Source organism: Passer domesticus, chromosome 7 (assembly GCF_036417665.1).
Source record: "Passer domesticus isolate bPasDom1 chromosome 7, bPasDom1.hap1, whole genome shotgun sequence".
Classification (NCBI taxonomy): Eukaryota; Metazoa; Chordata; class Aves; order Passeriformes; family Passeridae; genus Passer; species Passer domesticus.
Genome location: NC_087480.1, coordinates 15,364,672 through 15,376,640, shown reverse-complemented (window position 1 = coordinate 15,376,640; position 11,969 = coordinate 15,364,672). Strand labels below are relative to the sequence as shown.

Sequence of the window (11,969 nt, the reverse complement as noted above, 5' to 3'; positions counted from 1 at the left end):
CCGGGAACGGAGCGGGACAGCCCTCGGGCCCGGGAACGGAGCGGAGCGGCGGGTGCGGCCCCGGGAGCGGAGCGGGACAGCCCCTCGGGCCCGGCCCGGAGCCCCCCCTGTGACCCCTCTGGTGCTAAATTCGTTATTTTGTAATTATGCCTTGTCCGGATATATCTTGAGCGAGGGGGTTTGGTCTGACTTCGGATGATTTCTCAGTAGATTCATTTCAAAACCCATAAGCAGAAATACGCACGCGTGTCTGTGTGCACAGCCACCAACACCTAACATACACCCTGGATAATGTATCCTTAATAAAGATAATGCTGCCAAAAGGAAAGGATGGCAAAAGAGAGTGTTCGCTTTTGCTCTCCCTACACGAGACTGTCCAGTTAAGCGGCGCTGTGGCAGAGCACTGGTGGGTTTCTCGCACGGGTGAATGCTCCGGTCGGTGCCGTGCACCGCCCTCCGCCCCGTGCCCGTTCCCGTGCCGCGTTACACAGCGGCTCCCGCGGGCATCCCCCGCCTCCGCAGCCCGGCCCGGGCCCCTTGGGCATCCCGCCTCTGAGGGGCTGTGCACCGGCGGCGGTGACGCTCCCGGTGACGCTCCCGTGGCCGCCGTCACCGTCTGCCGGCAAAGAGCCGCAGGGCCCGGCTTCCCCAGCGCCGGAGAGGGAGGCGGCAAGAGCCTACACCCAGCTCAGCACCCCCAGAAGCGGCAGGGAAGGCTGTGTCCGCCCCCAGAAATGCCAGGGTCAGGGACGGTGCTGGGCTCTGACACCCAGTCCCCAGGGACACGAAGATGCAGCCCCGGGGACTCCTCCTGTCGTTCCTCCCCAGCCAGGCACACAAGAGGAAGTGACAGCAGGCAGGGTTTGGCCCGCTGATGTTCCTTAAGCACCCGGCACGGATTTCAGAGGACAACCTTTGCTCTGGGTGTTTATTAATTGTCCCTTCCGACCCGGGGAGAGGCCATGCTGCAGCCTGCACACGGCTCTGGACTAGGTCTGCTCTTCTGGAGCTGGTGCCAAGGTGCCCAGCAGCTCAGGGGGTCCAGGAGACCTGCGGAGAGACTTGGACAAGGGATGGAGGCACAGGGCCCAGGGAATGGCTGAAGCACTTGAGCATCAGTTACTTGGTGTTATCATATCTGGTGTTCCCATCTCCAACTCTTCTTCATCTTCCTCCTCAGACCAGCTCAAGCTGTCATCAGAGTCCTCATCCTGCACAGCCCCGGGCTCCTCGGTGTTTGCAGCTTCCTTCTCTTGCTCACCACAGGACTGCAACTTGCTTTGGGGGAGCTCCAGCCTGGCCCAGGAGCCAGGGCTGGCTTTGCAAAGCGTGATCTCCACCTTGGCTGGGACCATGCTCACAAAGCTCTTCTCCACATCAATGGTCTGGAGAGGGAAAGGCGCAGTGAGCCGGGCAGGGGAGGGCAGGCAGCACACGCTCAGCCTTCAAGCCCTGACAGAGGAGAAATCTCCTCTGTGCCAGGAGAAGCCTGGGCTGCAGCTGAGCTGAGCTGAGCTCCACACTGCCGTGCCTCAGCAGCACCACAGCGCTGTGCAGAGCTCAGCAGAGCTCAGCTTGCCCCGCAGCTGCAGCACAGCCTCTCTCTCCCCAGCAGCGAGCTGTGCTGAGACACAGCCTCACCACACCTGTCAGCAGCCCTCTGCCGCCTGCAGGCACAGCCAGCACCCGAAATGCAGACAGAAACGCACATGCAAATTCCTGAGCCTCACTGCTGCTCCCCAGACGGCAAGCAGCTGAGGAATCAGCCTCACAGCTCAGGCCGCAGCCCGCCTGCAGCTCACAGCAGGGTTGTGGGGCAGACAAGGACCTGCCGGGCCAAAGAACATTTGGGGCAGCCTGGGACAAACCCAGAACACCTATAGGGCTGGCAGGGACCTCCAGCTCCGACCTTAGCCCTGGATCAGTCGGTGCAGCCACCTCAGCCTCCTCACAACCCCTAAGGCATTTCCCAGCAGAGATGGCCATAAATGCCTATCTGGGCAACCCAGGCCAGGATGAAAAGCCCAGGCTGCCTCACAGAACTGCAGCCCAGCCCCATGCAGACTGCTGGAACAGGGAAATCAAAGCAAACAGGATCTTACCCCCCAGAGCTCCAGTTCTGCCTGGAAAATCTTATTCCCTTCAAAGATGACATGAGCCTCAAGCTGAAAGATCAACAGAAAATTATCTGAGAGGGTAGCACAGCACTGCCAGAGCTCTTCCCCAGACAGTGCAGCTGCCTTTCAGCACCATATTGCTTCCCACCTCCTGGCTCCAGTATAATGGCCTGGTGATCCCCTTAGCCCCTGGCAACATTTCACCCCTTCCAGAGCATGGCAGGTTCCCCTCTGCCAGAGGTCAAGGGACACAAAGCCAGCAAACCCACCCAGAGGAGCTGAAAGCCAGAGCTGCTGGGCAGCTCCAGCAGTGAGGCCACCAGGCTCTCAGCTCGGGGATGGCAGGCTGGCAGTGGAGCAGCAGCCAAACAGGCCACCAAGGAGCACCAGGCACCCCGCTGCCTCCGGGGTCTGCAAACTCAGGTGGGCCATGGCAGTGCAGATCCCCACCCCACTCACCACGGTGCGATTGGCCTTCACGCTGCTGAGGGCGGGCACGGGGTTCTTGGCATACACTGTCACCACCACCTGGCTGCCAGTTTGGTGCCAGTCCTGCCGGCACAGCACCGCCTTCTTGTCCTGCCGAGGAGAGGAACCCATCAGGGCACGGCTGGGGCTCAGGCTGAGCCTCAGGATGCTCCTGCACATCTCTGTGCTGCTGGTCCAGGCTGGCAGCAGCTAAGCAAGGGCAAACCCTGCCTTTTGTGCAGGTATTTTGGGGGAGATGGTTCATGCAAAGGTGGGCAGTCCCTGCCATGCTGTCCATCCCATGTGACATGGCACATCTGTGCTGTGCTTGGGGTTCCTTCAGGGCTCTCTAAGATCAGGGGCATCTCCTCTAGTTCCAGAGTCACTCTGCTGTGCCCAAGCTCCTAAGTGCTGTGCACAGTCAGGAGACAGCTTGGAGGGCAGTGCAGGAGCTGTTACCACCATGCCACATTTGGAGTCAGATAAACCCCAAATGGCCACGTTTCACCTTTGTCCACCGTGTCAGGCCTGTGTTCCCAGCAGCTTATTTCTGACCAGCACAAGGACACAGACCCCCTGCAGCCCTCCACACTGCCAGCCAAAGAAGTGCTCCAGCAGGACTCCTGGCCCCAGACTCAGGTGACAATTAGCACAAAACATCTGCATCACAACATCACAGCTCCTTCACTGCAGCCTCCATATTCAGGATATGTTTTCTGCTCCAGAACAAAGAAGAGATTGGGCTCAGAGAGGGCTGCTGGGAGCAGTGCTGACTCAGAGGAACACAGTGCACTTTCAGGGTTATCCTGGGCTGCTTTGGTGCAACTTTTCCAGCTCAAGCTTGTTTCCAGTCAAGAACTTTCCTGGGGAAATTCACAGACACAGTATTGAGAATTGGGATCTTGTCCCCACTGCCCTGCCACAACACCATGTTGCTATGTGGATGAGATCCCTCCTGAGAAGCAGCTGCAGAGGGAAAGCTTCATTAAAGCCAAATTCAGTTATCTGCAATCATCTGTCAAAGCCTTTGGTGCTTTTCTGCAGGACTTTTCCTGTGTTCAGCCACCTGCCTCTGTGTGGCAGCCTGCAATGCTGGCTATGCTGTGTCCAGGCCAGGTCCTGCTCATTCAGATTTCTATTGCACATCTGCCCATTGGGTGTGAGAGCTGACACATCTTGTGAATGCAGAGCAGCATCTTAAAGGGCAGGTGGATGAAAACTGGGCATTCAAAACCTGTGCACTCATCTGTCAGCAATTGTGAATATTAAGACAATAAAATGCAGAAACCTGTGTGAATGCAGAGCAAGGGAAGGAGCGCTCTCAAATGCCAATAATGCCAATTGCTCACATGAGCTGCCTCTGCTGAGAGCCCCCTTACCTTCTTTTCTGTCCAGCAGTGGCACCCACGGCTGCAGCCTGGCTGCTCCATGAAGGCACTGAAGTCCGTGGTTTTGATTCCACAGCAGCTCCAGTACTTCATCCTGGGGATAGCAGGGTGGCCTGAGTAGGGTCAGGAGCAGGAGAGGGGACACAGCAGGGTGGGGAGGCAGAGGGGCTCATAACCAGGAGCTGCCCTGTCCACCTGTCCCCTTGCAGGGGTCACCCCCAACTGCAGTGTCCATGCTGCTGGGGCCACACAGCCTTGCCATGCAGCATTTTCAGCCTGTGGCAGGGTCAGTTTGCTCTGGTAAAGGGCTGTTTCTTACCCCTCGTGGAAGACAGGAACGCCAGGATGGAAGGTACAAACCTCTGTATTACTCTCTGGGCCCTGGTAGATCTGTGAAGAAAGAAGCAAAGTTCTATCTATGTCTCTGGCACAGGGTGATGTGGCACAGGTGACCACTCATCAATGCCCATCCCTGTAGAGGGCACAGCACGATGCCTGCCATCACCCTTTTGCCAGGTGCAGCATCTGTGCAGATTCCCCCTGGGACCATGCCCAGCCCAGCCCTCCTCCCCGCTCCTGCTGGCAGGGCAGCCACCCTGACCTTGCCAGGACCACAGTGTCACCCCTGCCAGCCTGCCAGCAGCCCTTCTGTGCCCTTCTCCCAGACACAGCCTGCTCCCAGCCCAGGGCTTGGCAACACAAGGACGGTGGGCACATTTAGACACCACAGAAACTCACTCTGAGGTGCAGGGGGGGATTTGTCATTGCTGTCCTCTCCCCTCCTTTCCAGAGCATGCCAGCCTTATGGCCTCATCTGCCTCCTGCCTCTTGCTCCCACTGCCTCGCTGCTGCTTTCCAAGCATCCCATCCCTGCCACAGCTCAACCCTCCCACTCATCCTCAGGCAAGCACTGCTCCACAAGGCAGCCTCGGGCAAAGAGAAATGGGGCTGTGCTGCATCAGTTCAGTGCAGGTGGGAATTGTTCCACGTGCATTTTGCCTACGTGCCCAATCCTGAATATGTGCTGCATTTCACTGCCAGCAACCAGCAGCAGTGAAACACAAATGTACCACCAGCCTGGAAGCCTCTTGCAGGAAAGTGGGTGGGAGGTGAAAGAGGTGGCTGCTCTCAGGGTGGGATGAGAATACAGAGCAGGTGGGCACTGCCCCCTTCCACCTGCCTGACACCTGCCCTGGACCTGTGATGCTCCTGGAGCAAGGCACAGGAGGGTAAAGGCACAGAGGGTAAAGCCACGGGAGGGTGAAGGCACAGGAGGGTGAAGGCACAGGAGGGTGAAGGCACTCCCTGCCAGGTACTCACTGCCTTGCAGGCTGCGTTCTTGCACGTGGTGCCAGCTCTCACCTGGGCAGCCTCCTCACCTGCGAGGGCAACACAACTTCACCCAGGACACACACACTGCCCATGCCTGCCCCCAAATCCTCCCCAGCCCTCTGCCAGCTCCCCAGCTGAGCACAGACCATCCCAATGTGCCTCAAGACACAGGTTTGCAGGTGGCTGAACATGCAGCACTCACTGACTGCCCTGAGCCTGTCATGCAAAACCCCGTGCTGAATTTGCCATCAGCTTGTCCCTACCTGTACAAGTGCTCTCGAGTGTCTTGTCCTCAGAGGATATGTTCAGTTTCTCCAGTGCCTGCTCCAGAGACCTGGATACTTTAATTGGCAGCAGTTGTCTTGGCTCATCAGAGCTGGGAAACAGCAGCAGCAAAGGCCAAGTGGGTTTTTCTGTGATTTAAGTGTCATTGCCTCTCCTGAGAGAGCAGCAGGGCAGGACACACACAGCAGTGACACAGCAGGGCAAGACTGTTGATAGCTGAGCCTTTCTCACCTTGGTCTTTCCCGCAGCATCTTCTCAGCTGATTTTGGTCCTTGGACAATGAGCTCCTTCGTTGCTTTGGCCTTTGTTTCATCTGAGGTCTTCTCTTGGCTGGAGGGCTCAGGGGGCTTCTCCTTGCTGTGAAAGCCCTTTGTGCATCCCTGAGCAGCAGAGACAAGCCCAATGACTGTTTTGTCCTCCTCAGCCTGGTGGCTACTGCCAAACCCTGTGAGTTTCCATGATGTGGTGGCTCAGTGTCCTGCAGGGATGGGCTCTGACCTTGCACTTTGGGAGCAGCACCCTTGGAGGGTCCTTGGAAGAGGATAGCAACTCCCTGGCTGGCAGGGGAAAAGGAACGTCCCTGACACAGGACAGGGATGGGACAGGACTGGGGCCAGAAGGAAAGGATGGAGGAACAGTGGGTGCTCTTGGGCTGGCAGGTCGCTCACCTTTATGGAGAGGAACTCCGAGAAGTCTGTCGTGCGTTTCTTGCAACAGGACCAGCCCTAGACAGCAGGACACGAGAGGCTGGTCAGGGTGGGCAGTCCTGCTGGGGACAGGGTCACTCCCCACAGCTGCAGCCCCACTCACCTTCAGGGCATCGTGGAAAATGGGGACACCTGGGTGATACAGGCAGGAATCTGAAAAGGGAGAACGGGGGAAAAGCTTTCAGGAGAAGCAATCCTGCCCACGGGGCACCTGAGGCAGCCAGCAGCTCCTGCCGTGTGGGCTGCCCGTGCGGCCTTGGCAGCCGCGGCCACACAACTCCCTCCGCTGCGAGGAGGGAATTCACTCACCCTCGGCGTTGTGCTCGGGGTCAAACCTCTGCCCGCAGCCCTTGTTGTAGCACAGCAGCGCCATGGCCCAGGCTGCTGGCAGAGTCCTCCCTCCTTGCGCAGGAACCGGCCGGCCTCAGCCCCGCCGGGCCCGCTCCGCTCCCCCGGCCCGGGCGGTGCCTTCGGAGGCCGCCGGGGGAGGGCCGGTAACCGGAGACCGGCCTGGAGACGGACAGGGCAGCTGATACCGCCACAGGCATGTCTGTGCTGGCCCTGGGCCCCGCACAGGCCCAGCCCCAGGCCCGGCCAGGCAGGGCTGTGGTGCCATCCTGCCGGGCATCGCCCCGCGCTCATCCCTGGGGCTGGGGGAAAACAATTCCCAGAGTCACAGGGGAAAACTGACTGGTGCTGGCCTCCCCCAGCCCCAGAAGGCACGAGCACCTCCTAAACACAGGCACCAGCAGAACAAGGCTGTGCATGAGGCCAAGACGTCTTTTAATGCTGGATTTGTGCAGCCCAGGAGTAACAGAGTGGCCAGATGTGAGAAGGAGGAGACAGTGATTATGTGGGTGATTATTATTAGATTTATGGATAATAATAACACTACCATCTATTACAAAATATGGTGTATACAGGAATGGTCTCTCCCATGGAGCCACAAGCTCCAGTGAGACCCACTCACTTTCTAAACTTCTCAGAGAAATCTCAGAGTGGCTCAGACCAAATCTCAGCTTTGGTTGCAGTATTTGTCTAAAGGATTATAATACTCAGGTGTGGCGAGAAACATACAGATTTACAGTCTTTGACCTTGCAGAATGCACAATTACAAAGCTGTAAGGCAATTTTGGAGCTGCTTTAGGATTTATTTTATCTCTGTATTTGACCAGATCTTACAGTAAAGATCTTAGAGTTTTTCACTAATCCTCCAAAAGCGAGTATTCTGTGTGTTCCTTGCACTCTGGCTGGACATACCCTGCGGGTGTCCCCAAGAGGGCAGGGATGACAAACACCACCCAGAAGGTGCCTGTGACCTTGGGAGAGCAGTTTGCATGGTTGGCCCAGACTCCAGCAGCATTTTGTACCCTTTTGCAGGTCGATGTGCACCACAGTCCGTCACAAACAGCTCAGCTCCCCCTTCTCTGGAGTACATTAATCATGCAAGCATTCAGTGAGTTCCTCCTGCAAAACCTGCCTGCTGTTTTCATCTTATCTTAGGAAAACCCACATTGCCTAGCAGAGATTGTGGAAAGGGAGAAGGAAGGATGCACACACAGACTTAGACCTGACTATCTTCCCTTGTCATCACATCAGGGATGAAAATTGCTCTCTGGAAGAGCATTGTAATCACAGAAGAACACAAAGTGTTACTTGGGTCCCCTGTATGCAGAAGGGGTTTGCTCAGACCTGAGCATTCCCCCTGCTCCCCTTCTGGGACCCAAGAGTTTTCCTCTGCAAACAGGAAACCCTCCTGAGATCAAAGGTTTTACTTAATTCCTCAGTGTCTAAATCAAATATTTTCTTTGTGCTGTTCCTGTTTGCAGGGACAGCTGTTTCCTGGGTGCTGCCCTGACCTCCAGGAGCACACAGCACCTGGGACCATTTCTGTTCAGATCTGGGGTTGATGTAAGTTCCCTGGCACTATCAGACAGTACAAAGAACAAGTCCTGCAGATGCCCAGGGAGTCTGCTCAGGAGTGAGCCCACAGGGGCTGCCAGGGCTGATGCAATTCTAACCCTGTCCTACAATGTTTGTTTAACCTCCTTAATCCCTCTACAAAGCCTGAAGAATTTTCTGTCATTCCAAGGGTATCTCCAGAGTTCAGAGTTAGGGTGAACTGTTGCCAGAATTCTGGAGCTTATCAGGGAGAAGACTCCAGATTATTTCACACTGTCCTGCCACTTCATCTGCAGCTCAGCTCTGCCACCCCCACCCATCAGCAACCTCAGGCTTTTCCTTGTCAGCTCCTCAGCAAGGAGCCAGCCCTGCTGCAGGGCAGGACATGCATCACTGTCACACCTCTTCGTACCTGGGTCACCTGTGCACAACCTACACCACCCAAAAGCTGGCAGGGAAACAGGAGGGCAGTGGGGAGCTTGTCACACCCACACGATCCACGTGGCTTCAAAGCACTGTACTGGCCAGGTCACAACTGACCCCACAGTCCCAAGGGTGGGTAAAAAAATCCTGCTGGCATCCAGAGCCACTGCTTCGGTGACAAAGATCACTGGGGACCCAGGGAGCTGGGCAGAGGCCTGTGACAGGGAGTTTGCCATCCTGGGGGCTGAGCAGAGCTATAGGGTTTCAGATCTCCCTGTTCTTTCCACGAGCTGTCAGCAAGGCTGCAGCTGTCACCAACCCTGTGCCAGTGAGAATGTGGAGCTCAGGTTACCCTGCACACCTCAGAGGAAACACCACCAGGCTGATGTGGCTGACACATCTCAGAGATCAACAGCAGGTACCCTGGGGGGCTGGGGCAACTCTGAGCTCTGCACCTGAGACAGGAATCGAGCTCCCAGCTGCCAATTAAAAATAGAGCCTGTTTGCTTTATGTACACTTAATTCCACATACACAGATCAAAAAAACCCAGAAAAAATTATTCTCAAACCCAGCTGAATGTGTTTGCCCTTGAACAGTCAGGGTCAGTGTAAAACAGCCCTGCAAGGTCCTGGGGAGAGCATGCTGGATACCTCCAGGGAAAAAAGCCAGCTCACCCCTGACCCTTCAGTCATTCAGGATGCCCTGATGTGGAGCCAGGGTAGCAGCAAGACACTGCATTTCTAAAGCACAGAGTAATTCCTCCATACAAAAGGCCTGTTAGGTGAAGGGATATCCCTGAAAAACATATTACTGCTATGTGTGCAGCAGGCAGGATTAATGTCTTATTTATTTGGGCAATAAAATATTTCTCAAAAGAGCATGTGTTGAGCAATTCTGTGGGCCATTCTTCAGATAGCACTGCTAAGGAGTTATGTACCACCTGTCCAAGGGGTCTGCACTGCTTGTACTCAACAGCTCAGAACAGGTTTGAAGAAGACCAGAAAACTACCAGGAATGGAGGTATGGGCAACCTCTCCACTCAAGACCACTGCTTTTCTGCAGTCTGGAATCTAGAAAGTCTGGAATTTCTAATGCTGCAACACCTCAGTCTCACTGGAGAATTACAACTCACTAGAACCAGCTACCCAGCTGATAAGGATTTTCTCCCTGTAGTTCAGCCAGTGTCTTGCTCCAGAGGTGATTCTTTGGAGCTGAATTACTCCTTTAGGAGTTGATTCACTGTGTGCTCACTCTGAAGGCACATGCAATATTCCTCATCAAAAAGTGCACTTCAGTCCTCAGTTGGAACCAGTCCAAAAGGAAGAGTTCAGTCTATTCCTAAGACTCAATTTTATATCATTAGCTGCCATCCTGAATCAAAATCTGCTGGCTGAAATACCCTGAACTGGCACCAAGTGTGGTGTTTTAGCACTTTTCCTTTTGAGGGTCCAGTTGCCTTTATAGTGAGGTCACTGTGAGCTTATTTAGAGCAGAGTGGCCAAACTGAAGTGAGGCAAAGTGCCCCCAAACCAGTGTTGTGCCTGGCTGAGCTCCTTGTTTTCTTTTTTTTTCTTACATCTGGCACTAGGTACCCAAGTCACGACCAAGAGAAGAGAGAATGATGGCTCCTTTCAGCAAGGCCATAGAAAATCACATTTTCCTTCTTTCAGCCCCCAAAGGTAGCTCACTGGAGAAGTAGTTCAGCACATTCCATCACTTGCAGCTTTCTGTGATAAATTAGAGCTGCTAGTGAGAGGCACCATGCCAGGAAAAAAAAAAAGAAATGTTTGTCTACTGCTTTGGTATGACAAAATTATCCACATACCAGCTGGATTTTTCATTTATCTTTGATTCTTGCAAATGCACTCACTTCTGCTGAAGAGGAAGCTGCACAAGTTGTAAATTCTGAAGTCCACAAACAATGGGGGTTTAAAGTTAAGAGCAAAATGGTAAAACCAAATTGCTCATCAATCCTTGGTGTGATACAAACTGATACTGGAGAGCTGCATTTTAAACCAGCTGATCAAATATGACAGCAAAAGGCAATGGTTTATCCTCAAAAGATTAAAAATATTTCATCAGTCTGCAATTCCATAATAGCCAGCGCTCTGGAAAGGCATGCAGAGGGGAGCATTCCCTCCTGCAGTGGCTGAGCCTCAGCACAGCAGTGCTGTGAACAGCCCAGCCCCAGGGGATGCACTCATTAGCTGAACCAGGCAGTGCAAGCAGCACCAAACCCCAAAGTGCTCCAGCAGAGCAGGAACTGCTCTGGGGTGAGGCAGCCCTGCTTGCTCCTGTGCCCAGCTGTAAATGCTTCTGCACTGCAGTCAGCCTGTCCCTGACATGCCTCTGAAAACCTTAGTAAAGGTTTGCTTTACCATTTCCTTAGTCACAGGTTTTCAGTCGCCTCCTTTAAAGCAAATTAAGAATAGTTACCTTTGGGATCCATACCAGAATTTAGTTCTTTGATTGCTGCCACTGGATCTTTAATTTAGACATCTGAAATCTTGTTAGATGGGCTTTGAACAGTGCTAAATTCCTCCTTCCCTATGATTTTACACACCCTTTTCTCCCAGGGAAAGGCAGCAACCAGAGCCATCCTTATCTTATACTTGCTCAGGACTGCTCAGCAGCAGAGTGATGCTGAACATCTGAGCTCTGCTGCTTCACTAGGACAGCAATTTCTCCTTGGGCTGCTCAGTAACACACAAGCCAGCTGAGCAACTGGCAGGTGAAGGAGGTAATTCAGATACCTGGATTAACTTTGTGGCTTCCTCTCCTCATATTTCACACTTCAGAATTAAACAATGTACTTGCCCAACAGCCACGGCACTAGTCAATGTCTGCCAGCCTCATTCCAGACACAAGCTGCAAGAACAGACCCATCTTCCACAGGGCAACAGAAAAGCTAATGAGCATTCTCACTTGAGATTTTGCAACAGTGAGCTGTTCTAGCAGATGAGACAGATGAAAAACATCACCAAACTCTTCATGCTTCACAATCAAGCTGATAACCACCATTAGATACCATATCATCTCAGCAAACCAGCTGCTGATGCTTTCAAATGTGGAAAACAAATTAAGAAAAAGAAAGAGCATTGGCTACAGCCTCCTTTCCATACATCTTATCTCATTCCAGGTTAACTAAAAGCCATCCAAAGAAAGGGGTAAATTAAACAAGGCTCCAGAGAAATTATTTCATCTTCCCCTGTACTTAAAGAGGACCAAACCCTAATTTAAGGTTCTTGCTGTGGCAAAACTAGCTATCTTAAAATGTTTTTATCTTTCCCATGATTTCACAATTTTTCAAAGCAACTTCTTGTGCTTTTAGGCTACAAAGCTTCCT

General features: G+C 53.7%; 1 protein-coding gene across 1 annotated transcript; it reads right to left on the bottom strand.

Annotated features, from left to right (window-relative positions):
* Positions 1-910: 910 nt before the first annotated feature.
* On the bottom strand, positions 911-6,760 carry ITGB1BP2 (integrin subunit beta 1 binding protein 2). The gene is made up of 11 exons (XM_064427040.1): positions 6,607-6,760; positions 6,401-6,450; positions 6,259-6,315; positions 5,822-5,970; positions 5,569-5,681; positions 5,294-5,352; positions 4,293-4,363; positions 3,965-4,067; positions 2,577-2,696; positions 2,103-2,165; positions 911-1,385 (listed from the first exon to the last, which is right to left on the bottom strand). The coding sequence occupies exons 1-11, from the start codon at positions 6,668-6,670 to the stop codon at positions 1,116-1,118; spliced, it is 1,119 nt and encodes a 372-aa protein (XP_064283110.1). The 5' UTR covers positions 6,671-6,760; the 3' UTR covers positions 911-1,115.
* Positions 6,761-11,969: the final 5,209 nt, after the last annotated feature.

Coding starts and splice junctions, on each gene's coding strand:
- ITGB1BP2 (XM_064427040.1), bottom strand. CDS start 6,670: ATGGCGCTGCTGTGCTACAACAAGGGCTGCGGGCAGAGGTTTGACCCC. Junction 2,697..3,964: donor ACTGCTGGACAGAAAAGAAG/GTAAGGGGGCTC, acceptor TCTCCTCGGCAG/GACAAGAAGGCGGTGCTGTG. Junction 1,386..2,102: donor CAGAACTGGAGCTCTGGGGG/GTAAGATCCTGT, acceptor TTCCCTCTCCAG/ACCATTGATGTGGAGAAGAG.